General features: G+C 40.9%; 1 protein-coding gene across 1 annotated transcript in view; it reads right to left on the bottom strand.

The window, feature by feature from the left end:
* LOC149153723 (fatty-acid-binding protein 1-like) overlaps positions 1-16,250 on the bottom strand; it is a 126,663-nt gene extending 110,413 nt beyond the window's left edge. The window contains exon 1 of the mRNA XM_089440003.1: positions 15,670-16,250. Coding sequence (XP_089296129.1) covers positions 15,670-16,090 — 421 coding nt within the window. The 5' untranslated portion in view covers positions 16,091-16,250. The remainder of the gene's footprint in view (positions 1-15,669) is intronic.
* Positions 16,251-16,524: the final 274 nt, after the last annotated feature.

Raw genomic sequence — 16,524 nt, 5'->3', positions numbered from 1 at the left:
CCACTTACCCATGAATAGTTGAGTCGGATGTGTCGAAGAGTCCTGGATGTGTTGTGGGATGTCAGAGCTCCAAGATCGATGTGAAATAATGAGCTCTGATGCATCAAATAAATAATTTTGGGCTCATGATGCGCATGCCACAAATCTAGGAAAAAGCGACACTTGGAGGAAAGTTTCTAAAACGACTTTGCATGTAACCTACGCTGCTAAAAATAGCTCCCTGAATCATGGGATGCCTTTTGCTACTCTGGGAAAAAGCAAGGCATGCATGCAAGTCAAGTTTCCTCGGTCCCGGGTGGAACTGGTCAACCCGACTAGTCATGCATGAAGCTACTCAACTGCTGGAGAAAAATGTGCATTTTTTGCTGGGAGCTGGGCTGGCTGCCCATGAGATTTGCACAATTTCTGCGCAGAGCAGCTGACTACTGCCCAGATTTGCGCAAATTCTGGGTTGAGCATCCCTGTTGGGGGAAATTGCGCACTTTTCACTGTGAGGGTTGACTAGCAGAATTGCGCAATTTTCACTGTGAGGGTTGACTGGCAGAATTGCGTAATTCTAGAGCCCAGCAGGCTACCAGACAGGATTGCGTAATTTTCTGGAGGGAAGGTTGTTTTCCCTCCAGAATTGCGCAAATTCTTGGGGGAGCTGCTCAGCCTACAGCTGGACCAAGTCTAGATGAACAGCCTGTGAAGGGAAAAGATCAAGCTTTGATTGACAAGCTATCTTTGTGCAAAGCCCCAAGGGATAGCTCAAATGGTCGAGTTCCCGTTGCTAAGCACTTTCCCAGTTGGGAGGTCACGGGGTCAAATCTCCTCGACGCCCTCGGGGTTAGGCCTGATATGGCCGACCGGCAGATCCCTTCGGGTGGAACTGCCCCGCTTCTCTACGTGGACGTAGCGGCCACTCAGTGCCCGTGAACCACATTCAAAAAAAAAGCTATCTTTGTGCAAGAAAAACACTGAAGCTTGTGTACTTAACGAAGCAAGACAAGGTGCTGTGAAAGGTTGGTAGGGAGGCTCCAAAACGAAGCTAAGGCAAAATTTTGGAGGGTGGTTGTAGCCGCTACAATAAATTGTTATTTGATTGAATTGTTGATATCTAAGGCCTTTGTGTCTCGAAGATGGAGTCTAGGGTTTATGACAAAAACCTAGAAGAAATTGAAGTTTAGTATGTACAAGATTTGACCCTTGTTGATGATGAACCTATCTAAGCTTAGGTATTTGGTGTCTAAAGTTTGAATGTTTGAATGCTTCCGTTATAGTAATAAGATTTAGTTAACTTCATGCTTCTGTATATTTGTACTTTATTGTAATTGCTATTAAGGTTTTTCAAGTATGTAATCTTTAAGATGATGAAGATGTTCGTATGACAATGATAAACATTATGAAGGAAGCGATATGAATGATGATGATCAAGATGACCTTGATGTTGTAAGAAGGAATAAAGCCATGAAAGGCACTCCGATGTTATAGAAGAAGGAAGTGGTATATATCCCCAGTTGAGAGGGAGGACATATTATGACAGTGAATACTTTGAAGTAAGCAAAAGTACTATAGATGAATGTTCATGAATTTGCAAACAAAAGATTTGAGGAAATCTAAAGATGTATTTGGTGTTTCTGAAGAAATGAAAGAAGAAGAAAGCTTCTGACAAATTGTATATGGATAACTTGATGATGAAAGTAGCATCAAAATGATTGAGGACCCCGAAGGTTTGTGTTTACTTGTATGTATATTTAAAAGTTTATTATTGATTGGGGTTGTGTTTGTATAGGTAAATATCTCCATAAGAAGGTTGAACACTTTGGAAGCATGCTTGGACAAATGGATATATCTGATTTAGTTTATTAGGGAGAGATGAAGCATCTAATGACAATATGCTTGGGAGGACATATAGTTGGCCTATGTGTTGATGTCTAGATCCTGAAGAGGGAGGGTGGCGTTGGTCATGGAGCTCCAACCTTGGATACGCACCTAGATCCCTGGGTTGGTGGTAGAGCTTAAAATTTTGATGGTACCTAGAGTTGGCTAAAGCTTGAGTCCCCTTAGTCCCACCCGGATAGAATACCCTAGTCAGGTATCTAGTCCGCAACACTAAGTGTGCTAGAACTCTTCGTAGTTCATTTTGAGATCTTCCATGTACCTCTATATATTTGTAATTATGAATACCTCCCTAGTTAAGAGGGAGTGTTGAAGAATGTAATTAGTGTCGGTCTTCATGATTATATTTGAGTCATGATGTAATGTATTTGTCAAAAGAAAGGAAAAAAAAAAATATTATTATAAAAGAAATTGACTTATTAAAACATGGGTTTCATGCTTGGGTCAATGTTTTTAAGTCAAAGCCTCCATTGTAGGCTTCTAGGGTTTATGTCAAGTGTCCTTGTCCATGTCATATTATAACAAACCCTTCTTGGGATTTATTTGTCAAGAAAGAAATTTATTTTAATGTAAAATAGGTCAATTAGGCCTCCTCCACCAAGTCGGCCTCAAACTAGACAAGTCAGCCTAACTGAGGGGCAGAAACACCTATATAAAGGCAGCAACTTAACCTCATTTGGAGCATCAACTCATCAAGTTCGATCTGCAACTTTTGGACAAGAAAAGGGTGTGAAATTCAAGGGACAAGAAGGAAAAATCTAGCGAAGAAGGAGGTCATTATCTTGCAAAAGAAATCGAAATTTCTCTCTCCTATCCCACACGTGCGAAGTTTTGGAGTGTTGCAGGGGGGCTGAAATTCTAGTAAAGTTGGGGCCGAAATTTCTAGGTTGATGTTGGGTTGTAGCTGTTGGACAAGAAGAGACTATTGAAGTATCTTATTGGAAAGCAAACTTGGTGGAGGAGGATAGTCTTACGTATAAGGCCTTGGTCTGTCTCAATTTGAATTTACTGAAGGAAGAGTTCTCATTGGGTTTTCCCCTATAAAGGGGTTTTATCCTTCGTTGAGTGCCTACTTCTGGTGTCCTTGATCTTCACGTTTTAGATTTGATGATTGCTTAATGAGAAGAAGTTAATAAGAACATAATAATATCACAAGTAATTATCAACATAATAAAATACTTCTGCCTTTCCGATTTTCTAACAATCACCTCATCTAGCTACCCCGAGATTTTCTCAATATGGTATCAAAGCTAAGGTGACAAAACAAGGAATGGCAGTTTGAAGAAAGATCATCAAAAGGATTATCAAGAAAGTCAAGACATCAAAGAGGACATCAAACCATCAAGAAGGACTAGTCTTCACATCATCTTGAAGAAAGGATCTAAGGAGCATCAAGGAAGACTACCCATCTCATCTCAAGGATCATACTATCTAGAAGCAACAACAAGAAAAAGACCATAAAGACTTTACTTTCAAAAAGAACCCTACCTTTGAAAAAGGACTACACATTAGAAGCATCTTGAAGTCTCCACATTCTAAGGAAGCAATAAGAAGCATCGCCAACATCATCAAAGACATCAAGGTGATCTCCCTCTCATTGAAGCAAGGAGCACATCTCAAGCATATTTGAAGAAAGACATCTCTAGAAGAAGAAGTATTGTCATCTTCAACAAAGCTATCATCATCAACTACCATCAAAATCAAAGAAGGCATCAAGTTGAAGATATCATCATCAAAGAAGCATCTTCACTTGACAAGTACCTTTATATCTATGTCTGAATCTACTATTAAAATGACTTCATTCTGCAAGGAGAGCAACAAACTAGTTGGGTCATCAAATTTCCTTGCATGGAAGAAGAGGACTGATTTGATCCTCATAGAAAATGAAGTCATTGGGACACATGAAGGGTTCAACCATCAAACCACCTAAAGAAGAAGCTCAAGCTCTATCAAAATATATGAAAGGGGAAATAAGGGCTCAAAGAATCCTTATAGAATCAATCAAGAATTCCCTCATCCCTTATGTAGCAAAGTTGGAGAATTCAAAAGAAATCTATGATAAGTTAGTAGAATTGTTCTCCGTAAGCACTACAAGAGAAGTTATATCTTTGAGAACTGAGCTATACAAGATGAAGGTATCAAAGGAAGAAGGGATAGCCTCATATCTTATGAGGGTGTCACAAATAAGAGACCAACTACAAGAGTTAGGGGAAATAATGTCCGACAAATAAATGACCACCGTTGTGCTCAATGCACTACTTGATGAATGGGGCAACTTTGTATCAAGCATTTATGGAAAGAAGGAAGCCACCCCATTCAGTGAACTTTGGTCATTATGTAAGATTGAAGAAACCAGGTTAAAGGCAAAAAGTGATGTGGGATCAAATGAACAAGTTCAAGCATTTGCTGCCATGGCTAAGAGAAAAGGAAAGTTTGGAAAGTTTGGTCCTCAAAAAAGGAAGAAGATTGACATGTCAAAGATCAAATGCTATGGTTGTCAAGAATATGGGCATTCCAAGAGAGATTGTCCTAAACTCAAGAAGGGCAACAAAAAAAAGGAAGAAAACGAATGAAGCCCATATCATCGAAGAAGTAGAAGAACCTGATGAGAAGAAATCCACAAAGGAAGAAGGGATAGATCTTCACTATTAAGGTCTTCAAGTACATAGCAAGGAGAAGTAGGAGGTGAAAAGACCTCTACCATGGTTAAATATTGCAGTCAAAATGAGAAGCATCATAAGTATGATAGGACGCATCATATTGGAAGATAGCATCATATTAGAAGCATATGATTGAAGTAGTTCATCACATCATTATAGAAGCTTGAAAGGATAGCTCAAGTAGAAGTTTACATGGTTGTAGCAGTCATTATGATGGAAAGGAAGTAGCTCATGATATCCTCAATGAAAGCATGAAAAGACAACCAAAATAGTAGTATATATGGTTGGAAGAAATTCATCTAGCATGATAGACAAAGATCATCATACATCATCATTATTAGAAAGGAGCATTTGCAGGATGACGCTAATCAAGATCCTCCATTGGAATCTTCATTAGAAGGTTCACCTCTACTTGGAAGAAGCAAGTGTCTCGTTGATGGTCTACATTCAACCTTGTGTGGGATCCATTTTTTAGGAGGATGATGATATGGTGACAAAGGAGTGCAGCATGTCAAGATGGTTGAAGTACCTTCAAAGGAAGTCTAGATGACCAAAAGGAGAAAAGAGGTATGTATATATTTGATAGATTAAGTCATGTCATCATATAGTTGCGATAGCATGGTTGAATGCTCTATCTCATGAGCATGATTGAAGAAGAAGGATCTCTTCCTTTAGAAATATGCATGAAGGCATATACCTTGAACTAGTTCACATATTGATAAGATGAAATCAACATAATATGACCTCATATGGAATATGAGGTGGTTGACAAAGATGAAGGAACTATGTATAGAAGTTCTTGGGGAACAATATGTGAAGAAAGGAAGAAGAGTTCGTAAAAGATGCAACTATATTCACATAAGATAAGATAAGTGATCAACATTAGCTATGACATCTCCATAGAGAAGATATGAAGACTTTGATCAAGTCTGTAAAGAAAGGAGAGCCTTGACATTGAAAGTCTTGGAGACTTGTTTATGAATGTGCAAGATGTTGATGTTGCAAGAAGCAGATGTTGTGATGAAAGATCGTCATAAAAGGTAACTTTGATTTTATGTTCATTTTTTATTTTTGAACAACATTTGGTTGGGTTAAAATCAATGTTGCACGAAGCGGGAGCGAAGCGGAAGCGGGAGCGCGGAAGCGTCATTTTCCAAAAATCTAGGAAGCGAAGCGTCCGCGGAAGCGTCTGCTATATATATATATATATTTTTTATATTTTTTTGCATTTATACTCAAAACAAACATCCCAAATACCAAATTAATTGTAGAAGACATGAAAACATGCATATTTTTGCATAAATCAAGATAGATATGGCATCCATGATTCCATTGTAGTTACTAGTATGTACAACAATCATCTATATTCTAGCTATTACAAACATACATCAAATTTTTAAGCATATTATAAAACATAAAACATTTAAGCATATTATAAAACATAAAACATAGAGCATATTATGATTTATCTAGCAAGTGAGCAACTGTCAACATTTGTCATGTCCAAAATTCAAATAATAATGTTTACAAAATATGTCACTTGGTCACCGCCAAGCCAAAAAGGTTCAAAATTCAAATTCACAAGTCTACAAGTCTAATGAGTAATCTATGACAAAAAGTAGTAGATTGTGAATATATCTACTAATCTCTCCTCCTTCCACCACGAATAGAACGTGATGGCGGGCCTCCACGTGGTGGCAATGAAGAAGATGGTCCCTGTGTAAGTCGTGGCACTGAAACTGATGAAGAAGAACCCCCTGCTGTTGGTGTTGAACCATGGAACCTAGGAACCAAGGGACCAGATGGGGGTGGGGGTGGTGGCATATCAACACGGTCATCATCATCCTAGAATCGCTCAAAAAATTCATGCAAAAAAAAAAAAAACACTAGTTAACAAAAAAATTAAAAACATGAATTAGAGAAATGCTTTATAAGGGAAAATTGGAAAATTCATACCACAATGGACATACCTGGATAAGAGCATCCTCTAATTGCTCTAGTCGCAACACTCCATCCTCCAAATTGGGCTCCTCTGGATTCTTGTCCCAAATCAACAAGTCTTTATTAGACTTTGCATCCTCACAGTAATGGGACAACAATCGCAAGTTGTAATGAACATAAACCAAGCTCTCTACCCGGTCTAAATTCAACCTGTTCCTTTTAACACTGTGGATGAAAGAATAAGAGCTCCAACACCTCTTTGCAGAAGAAGTGTTTACCACCTGTGATAGCACCCGCAACGCCAAACTCTGTAGAAGTGGAGTACCCCCTCCATGCATGTTCCACCACTCAAGAGCAGAAAAAGTCTCTCGATCTTGAATTGCATGCATGCTCCCAAATGGACCAGTGTTGAGCGTATAGTTGCTCACCTGTCTCCATACCAATGCAGCCTCCTCCTCATCAGGGATTAATTTACTCAATGCAGCCATATATTTTTCGTGAACCTCTCTATCTTGGTGTGGTTTTTTCCTGCTTCCCCCCCCAGGTGCTGGTGTTGAAAGCCATGATGGATGATAGTATTTAGGTGTCAAAACATATGCTAATGCATGCAATGGAATATTTAGCATTTCCCATCGGTTTTGCACCTCTACACGAATATAATTGTACAAGGTGGTATCTCTAGGCTCAACAATGTCTTTAATCTGCCCCAACATGCTATCCATTTGCTCATACACCTCCCCAATTACTGGTCGATCTGAATCTGCAAACTTGATCATGTAATAAATTGGTTTGGTGAATTGCAAAACATATTTAACCTGTGACCAAAAGTAACTGTCAAGAACAGTGTCCTTGACTGCATTAGCACCATCTGTGTCAGTGTTAATTTCATCCCATGTTTCAGCACACACCAGATTAGTTAAAGCTTGTCTCACCCTCACTAGCCGCCTAAAGGTGAGGTAATAACTAGCAAATCTTGTCTTTGCAATTTTAAGCAATTGCAACTTGGAGAAAGTGCCATAGAAGTAGTTTACCCTTGTATGCCCTGTGATGAATTTAATGAGCTGCTTCCCTTTCCTGTAAACCTCAGCAATCCACCCACAATCTTTGTGTTTCACAATATCATGCATCAAAAGGTTCAATGTGTGAACCAGGCACCCAGACCAAAAGATGTGTGGATGAGTACGCTCAATAATTTTTCCTGCTGCCTTACAATTTGCTGCATTATCTGTGATCACTTGAACCACATTATTCGGACCAACATCTTTGATTGATTTCAATAGGAGATCTGCAATGTTTTGTGCAGTTGCACTGATGGAGGAGGAGTCATGACATGCAATAAATACTGCACCACTAGAAGAAACACCAAGAACATTTATCAAATGTTGGTTTCTAATATTTGTCCACCCATCTGATACAATGGATACCCCAGAATCCACCCACTCATGTGTAAAACGTGTCAAAGCTCTTTGAACCTTAGCTTTTTCTCTTTCTAATAACACTGTTCTAGCTTTCTCATAGTTGGGGGCCTTGTATCCTTTTGGGGCTTCATTGATGGCCTTTACCATGTCATGCCAATAGGGAGAGCGAAGCACATTGAATGGTACACCGCAAGCACAAAGAAAACGGACTATCTTTCCATCCACATCATCCCTCCCAGCAACATTAAGGAAATCCCCTATTGTTCTTCTACCTCCAGAGGTTGCAGAAGTACCATGAGGAGATGGGCAACTACCAAATTTAGAGGTTGCACTTGAATCAGAATGAGTTTTTTGTTTCTTGTTTTTTTGTTGTGCAGCCATCTCTATTTGGATGTATTTTCTTCTTTCTTCAGTTGAAATGTTTGGGCAAATTTGTACCCCCACAGAACCCTTTTTTTCATCACTGTCCAGCACCCCACAAAGATGCCTCCTCAGACGGGTATATGAACCACAATATGGTTTTCCTCCATGACAACCATGAGGGCACACAAATTTGTAAGATCCACCACCCTTTCCCCCATCAAGTTTGGTCACATAGTTCCACAAGGGTGTTGATGTACCTTTCCCATCTTGTGCTTCAGTGTCCCCTTCAAGTTCATCCCCTTCCTCTTCAAACCCTTCCTCCTCATCATACATTGGGTCACTACTATTAGGACCAAGTTCATCCCCTTCCTCTTCCCTTCTATTCCTCACCCTTGCCATCATTAAAACCAAGAGTGGAATGATACATAGAAGCCAAAAGAACACCATCTTGGAATATGGATATAGGTGGTGGACAACCTGTAAATAAAGGAGCAAGTAGAAACAATGGGAAAGAGTAGGAGAGGGAGGAGAAAAATACAATTTTTTTTTCAAAAAAACAAGGGAGTTTGGGGTTTGAACTTACCTCTTTAGCTCTTGTAGATGAAGTCCTCCAAGCTCTTGCTCCAAGCTCCTCCTCCTTCTCCTAGCTCCTCCTTCTTCACTCCTCCAAGCTCTCCTCTCTTCTCCTCTCCTTTCCTCTCTTCTCTTCTCCTCTCCTCTCTTCTCTTCTCCAACTCTCATAAACTCAAAGTGAGAAAATGAGGAATGAATGGGAGCTTTATGCTTTTCATTCCTCACCTAAACTCACCCTAAACTCACCCTAACCCACCCCCTCATTGCTAAGTTAAGTTAACTTTTAAAAAAAATTAAAAAAAATGAAGTGTCATTCCTTAGCCCGCGCGGATTTTTCGGAAGCGCTCGTGAAGCGTGCGCTTCCGGGCCCGAAGCGTGGCGCTTCCGGAGGCCCGAAGCGCCCTCCGAAGCGCGCTTCGGGGCCAACGCTTCTCAAAAACCAGGAAGCGCATAAAAAATGCGGAATCGCGCTTCGGAAAAAATGGAATCGCGCTTCCGGAACGCTTCCGTACGGGACGCGATTCCGGCCTAGGATCCGGGGGGGGGGGGGGCGCTTCCTGCAACACTGGTTAAAATAGAGCTACCGAAATAGAGTTGTAGATGTCACCTACAACTAGTACTCATGGGAATGGATGGAAGATCCTGAAAGAAACATGATGTGGAAGAAGTAGCTATGTGAAGAAAAGCCAGATGTGGACTAGAAGATCACTTTCTGATGCAAAGAAGGATGATATGAATATTGGTTCAACACTATGGTTCGTTGTAAGGAATATGATGGATGGTCAATTCCCTACCAAGAAAATCTAGAAGATGAAGGCTCCATAAAGAAGAAGATGAATTCCATGACATCGAAAGGAGGAGCCCTACAAGTAGATGATAGGACCATGATCTCCACCAAAAAGCAGATAGTTGTTGTTGGTAACAAGTCCCTAGTTAAGAGGGAGCTTGGACAAGTCCATGGGTAAGAGGGAGCTTTGGTATTTTCAATTTATAGGAATGAGAATATCTTCCCTAGTTGAAAGGGAGATATAGACACATCATTATTGTCTTCATGTTGTGAAGAAAGAATGGAGGATTGAGTAAGCATCTGAGATTGTTTCTGATACTCTTTGAGGATGTGGTAGGGCATCCAATAGGTAAGAGTAGTCTAAGAGGAAATTCCTTGAAGATGTGTTATTCCAAGATAGGAATTGTTCTAAAAGGACATACCTTGTGAAAACCTAGGTGGGGTATGTGCCTTGACAGACAATGATGATGGTGTCTATCAGTGATTGGTCTTGCCAACATTGTGCTCTAATCTTGTGGAGAGATAGAGTTGTTAGTCAAGGACTTGCTATGTGACAATGTTGGTTGGTATGATGAGATGCTCTAGCATAAGCTAAGGAAGTAGCTTATGAGATGGCTTACCAATCTGACTCTTCTTATGAGAATTATTCAATTTGAGAATGTCCAAGTACCTTGTATGGATTATGAATACCTCCCTAGTTAAGAGGGAGTGTTGAAATATGTAACTAGGTTCGGTCTTCATAATGACATATGTAATCATGATTTTATGTATTTGATGTAAAGAGAAAAATAAAATTATTATTGTCATTCTTGAGGCATGGGTTTCATACTCAAGGTTATTTGATTTATAGGTCAAGCACCCATTGAGTGCTTCTAGGACTTGTCTTTGAATCAACAAGTCATAAAGAGTCGTTGTCATGTATGGAAGACCTTTTTGGGCATGTTACATATTGTAAAGAAAAGTTATTTGAATCATAAAAGACCCTCCTAAGACAATTCAAACATGCTACAACAAGTCAGCCTTCAAGGGAGATCAAGTCAACTCTCAAAGTGACAAGTAGGACTATCAGAAGGATTGTTCGACCACCTTAAGAAGCCTATATATAAGGCAGACCTTGGCCTCATTTGGAGTGGAGATATCAAGCATAAAGAAGTTCAATAAATGCACAAGAAGACAAGGGATAGGTAGCAAGGGAGAGGAGATACTAAAGGAAGGAAGAACGAAGGTTTAGAAGTTTGTTTTGGAACCAAATCTCTCACACGTGTGACTGCAACTAGGGTTTTCTGAAGTGCATTATTGCAGACCTCCAAAAGGAACCGAAATCGACATTCAAAAGGTAATAAGAGGAAGTCGAATTCATAAGAAAAGAGATCCAAAGCAAGCGAAGGAAAGAAACCTCATAAATTTTCCCTAAACTACCCACACGTGTGAGGTTGCAGACGCTGAAGAAGGACGAGAATTACAGGTCAAAATTGCAGTCAAGTTGCAGGTCTGGAAGTCTTGGTGGTCAAAGGAGAATTTGAAGCTACTACAAGGCAAGTTTGACTTGGGTTGACTTTGAGAAAAGGAAGTGCTTCAAGGAGATGTTTGACTTTGTCTCGGAAGGGTTTTGGTCAAGGGTCATAGGTATTGGAATTCGTCAAATGAAGTTCTATAAGAAGAGAAGAGTTCTTGTGGGTTTTCCTCTCAACGGGATAGGTTTTGGCCCTGGCTGATAGCCTATATCTTGTGTCCTCTTGTCTCACTATTCTTTATTGTTTGGTAGTTGTTTGATGATAAGAACACTAACTATAATCAAGTGAAAGAAGAAGATAATCAAGTTAAGTAAAAATACATTACAAGTAGTTATCAAAGTAAGAGAAATCACCTCATCTAGTTGCCCCTGGATTTCTCAACAAGATGTAGTCCAAAAGGAGGTTGATCTTGGAAGGGCTACAAGGGAGGCCAAGTAATCCATCACGAGCATTTTGGTCAAGAGGAGGATTAGATCTAAGGCAGACACAGGCCCTATAGATGCTTATCCAAGTGAAGAAATAGAACAAAGGATTATCTTGGAGTTGGCCGCATTAGGCATCATGTTGCGAGTTGGAAAGGGAGTTCTGGGCACTAGACTTGGCAGTATATCTCTATGTAATAGGCCGCAATAGTACAAGTCAAAAGGATAACGTCGAGGCTCCTGTGAGTGGAAGATTAGAGGGTCGTAAGGCCTAACCTCTTGCAAGAAGGGGTCGCACTCCTTGGTGTACCAGTGCAAGTGTGTAATGCCTATATGAAGGGATGCCACATACTTGAAGAGGAGCAAAGTTCGCCGAAGTTTAGGGCCATACTTTAGCTAATTCAGGAGCCCTATGGAGGGTCGAAATACCTCAATTGCGCACAGATCAGGGATCTACTTCAGGACAGTTCTGGACGTCTAAATGAAGTATGGTTGATTTGTTCCTCAAGTTGATTAGATGCCTAGAGATGGAGGGTTTTTCCTAGGTTTTAGTGCAGCAGATCTTGTGCCCTAGATAAGGACCTATTGCTATGCAGAAAGAGACCCTTAAGCCAATCCAAAATATCAGAGAAATAGCGGCCTAGATCGGTGATAAATGAGGAACGTTGAGACCCTAGGAAGGGAGGTAGAGTGACTCTCCATTGTGGGCAGAAGTCTGAGATGTAAGGACAAAGAGAAGGGCTCGCATGAGAAAGGAAGATGAAGTTTGTTCAAGAGTTTGAACAACGAATCTATTTGTGCCCTAGTAGTGTCAACAAGAAGCAGCCTTGTGACAGTTATGAGGGAAGTTATGAATACCCTAAGAAGCAGTCCTTCAAAGGAATTGAAAGGATGTTTAGAGGGTAGGTTGTACAAACCCTAGATCTGTAAATGCAGGAGGTATTCCAGAGAGAAGAGGGCAAATGAAGCAAACCCTAGATTTGTCATTCTTTGAGCAACCAAGAGACAACAAGTGGGCAGATCTGGAAGGCTAAGTATTGTTCACAAAGGAATTGTGAACAATGATCTTCATATACAAAATGCAGTGAAGAAAAGACCTCAAGTTCAGTGTCATGAAATGAACCAGGGGTTGCTAGGAGGCAGATTGTTGGAGCCCTAGTTTAGGAGCTATAGATGGGCAGACATCAGTGAAAAGAGGGTAGTTTTGAAAGACCCAATGAGCAGTCATCCTAATGGAACAAGAGGGCTACTAATGGGCAGATCGATGAGCCAAAGTTCAGTGACACAAAAGGAGTTGTGATCATTGATAGTGGCAAGCTGAGCAGCTAAAGATGTAGTTGCAGTGATCAGCAGATGGGAAGGTAAGAGGACCTGCCAGATGTGTTCAAGGCACGTAGATTGAAAGGGTTGTAGGGCGCCACATTAGTGAGTAGATCAAGTGTACTTTGTTCAGGGTAGATTGGTGGTCAAAGTGACTGACACCAAGCCCTAGTTGTGTCCTTATATCAGGGTTGTATGTAAGGGCCATGATCCCTGGTACGGCAGCCCTAAGACTGTTGTATTCTAGATTGTAATATAACAAGTAGTGGGTTTGAAAAAGTTAAAAATTGTCATGTGCGCTAGTTGATTCATTGATGTGTGTTATTTCGCTATTCAAAGTAGTATTGTTATGGCATTTGAGTGTGTTTGTATCAGAGACTTTAAGACCTAAACCAGATCTTTGAGTGTCGTGGAAAATCAACATATCGATCATGCCTTCTCAGCTCCTTTCCTATCATAAGAACCAATTTAGCCCTTACTCGACCCTCCAAGCTTAGATATCTTCACAAGACATTCACAACTGGATTATAATGAATCTCTCTTTCTCTTGTGTTGATCTCGTCTCAAGATCCTAGCACATTTGACGGATGAATCTTTCATCCATTCTCTTTGTCTACGCACCAAGTTGCAACTGTCCACAATTCCTGAGGTTAACAATTTGCTCCATGTCTCACTAGGCTCATTGATCCTAGCCTTCACGGCCTATACAAGCAATCTAACATACTTAGCCAACTCTCTTGGCATGGTTCTTTAAAACACTGCTCCTACCTACAACAATTCCTACAGCTCCCTCTCAGAGTTGTCACCCGTGCAAATCTCAGATCCAACTACCCTTCTCAAAGATCATGCACTAATAACATGTTAAATTTTGGGCACTAAACTTAGTGTGCACACACACTAGATCTGGTAACATCTTCCTATTAACTTTACACAATTAATGAACTAAAACACATTGATCTGTCTAACCAAAAACAAATTTAACACAAGAAAACTTATCAAACCGACAATTAGATCATGCACAATAAACACAAAATTTCAAACCCAAAACACAATTCTTATTCCTATTCCTCCTTTAACAAGAATCTAGGGTTCCCGTACAACAGATAATGGCCCTCGAGGAAATTATGTATATAACAACTACCCTGGATCTAATCCAGCAGATCAAAGCCCTAAATTTGTCCTCGATCTGGCTTATGTAGATCTATTTTGTTGCTCTATGCTCTGTTGATCTAGATTTGTTTTGTTGCTCTGTGTTCCTCAAACCCGGCACAACCAAGTATCTCACTCACAGCAAACCTACAATATTACTCATGAAAATCTTTTGCTTACTTGAGAGAATCTCTCTCTCAAAATCTTGTGCCCCTACAAGTCTTTGTGCTCATGCTTAGGCCTTCTTGGCCCTCCAAAGGCCCTCTCAACCCTCCTCAAGTGCTCTCAACCCTCTTGGCCTTCTATAGGCCCTCTCAACCTTCTCCTCAACAAGATGCTCTCTTGCAAACCACCTTCCACATGCCCTCTTGGCCCTCAAGAGGTCTAAGGCCTACTCAGCCTTCTCCATAAGATGTTATCTTACCAACCACCACAGGCCCTATAGACCCTCTTCAGGTCTGAGGCCTACTCAGCCTTCTCCTTAGCAAGATGCTCTCTTGAAAACCACCTTCCATAGGTCCTCAAGGGGTCTAAGGCCACAAGATGCTCTCTTGCCAACCACAAGAATGAATCACTCACCCTTGTATTTATACTTTCCCAGAGGGTGCAATACAATGGCTATATACCATGAGTTATCAAAATACCTCAGCCCTCTAGACCCAACTTGGCCCTCCACAAGGCCTCTCAACCTTGCTTAGCCCTCCACAAGCCCTCTCGAGTGTTGACCCTCTTGGCCCTCCACAAACCCTCTCTACCCTGCTCGACCCTCTCAACCCTCTCAGCCTTCCCCTCCACAAGATGCTCTCTTATCGACCACCTTCCACGGGCCCTCTCAGCACTCAAGGGGTTTGAGGCCTACTTGACCTTCTCCTCCACAAGATGCTCTCTTGCCAACCACAAGAATGAATCGCTCAACCTTGTACTTATACTTTTCCAAAGGATGCAATACAATGCGTCTATACCATGGGTTATCAAAATGTCATGGGTTATCAGAATACCGGGATCTACGAGTGCAATGGCCCGTCACTTAGCTCACTTGCCCCACAGATGAGAATACCCTCATGCTACCGAAAAGCATCAATACCAGTGTCATGCGACTTAGCTAACCACATAAATTGACATTAATAACGAATTAAACTGATTGATGCACCTTAACAAACACCATGGACTATGGAGAGATCATCTCATCTGTCATACACTTATTTCGTTGTGCTAGGGGCACAACAAGGTTAAACAGGCAGCAAATAAATTTTAGATCACAGCATTTTATCAGCTTATAATTTTGCTTATTGCGGTTACACTGGACACTCCCCAAATCGACCGCACAACAGGTCCAACAAAGTCTCTCAAAAGAGTGGAAACGGTACGAGCTCGTCAGTCTGCCTCTTTGTGTTGAAGAGCTTCTATTTTTGAAGAGGGCAGACAAAGCCATATTAGAAGCTCACATCAAGGAGCTAGAGCTTATTATGGCTGTCCAAGTGCATTTGATTAAGCAATATTCCCATTTCTCATGGAGTATGCACATAGAGAAGACAAGTTCACCATCAACCAAAAATACAAACTGTAGGATCGAACAAAATATCAAATTGCATTCAAACCTGAAATTATATAAGAAAAATGCGGCGATTAGAATAAGCTAACCAAATGCATATACATGGATGCTCTTGAGGCCGACCATGCTCGTCCTTCTCACTCCAACTCCTGCAAGCTGCTTGGTTTCATCCAACATGGATGGGAAAGATACCCCAGTGATGGGTTCCACAATGGTTTTAGTTTTCTCAGTGTCAACAATGTCCGTGGCCAATGACAAACAGGCTAAGGGGCCCCAAAAATAGGAGGGTGCCCTTCTTTTTTGAGTGCAAACGTCAAGCAGACTTTGGACCACCCAACTTCTCTGCTCTGCAAGCTGGGGAACCACGGACAGGCTAATTCCAATTCCCACGCCCAATGTCACTGCTAAACACCTGATACGTGATGAGGCCGTAGACGAAGTGGGAGTGGGAGAATGTGATGGGATTGAAGGAAAGTGTGGGTTTAGTGGCAAAGGTAAGGATGATGCCATTGGGGCCAGATATCAGTAGGATATCTCTGTATGATAAACAATATTTTGCAGTGCAGCGGGAAATAAGTTAGGGGAGAATGGGCTGCAACTTCTCCAGCCCGATAACGTTTGAAAAATTAATTAGCGGATGTTTTGAAAATATGAGATTGAGTAAAGTGACAAATACCTGAGTTAGGGAAGCTGGTGAAAGGTGAATCTTAACATTTATTATCAAATACATTAGCCGGGTCGCCATGTTAAGCGCGTAACCTTTAAAAGATGCAATTATCAAAAGAAACTTCAATCGAGAGTCAGCATCTAATTCTCCCGAAATCTGGTTGGGGTGCAACGTTTTTTATACTGGTTGCCAGGACGCGTGACCATATTTCAAATGCTGGATTCTCAATAAAGAATATACCAAGTTTTGATTGAGAGGAAAGGCAATCAAAGCACCA

Source organism: Pinus tabuliformis, chromosome 9, assembly GCF_031772625.1.
Source record: "Pinus tabuliformis cultivar Carrire ecotype Pingquan chromosome 9, CPIR1, whole genome shotgun sequence".
Taxonomy (NCBI): Eukaryota; Viridiplantae; Streptophyta; class Pinopsida; order Pinales; family Pinaceae; genus Pinus; species Pinus tabuliformis.
This window is presented reverse-complemented; position numbering and strand designations above follow the sequence as displayed.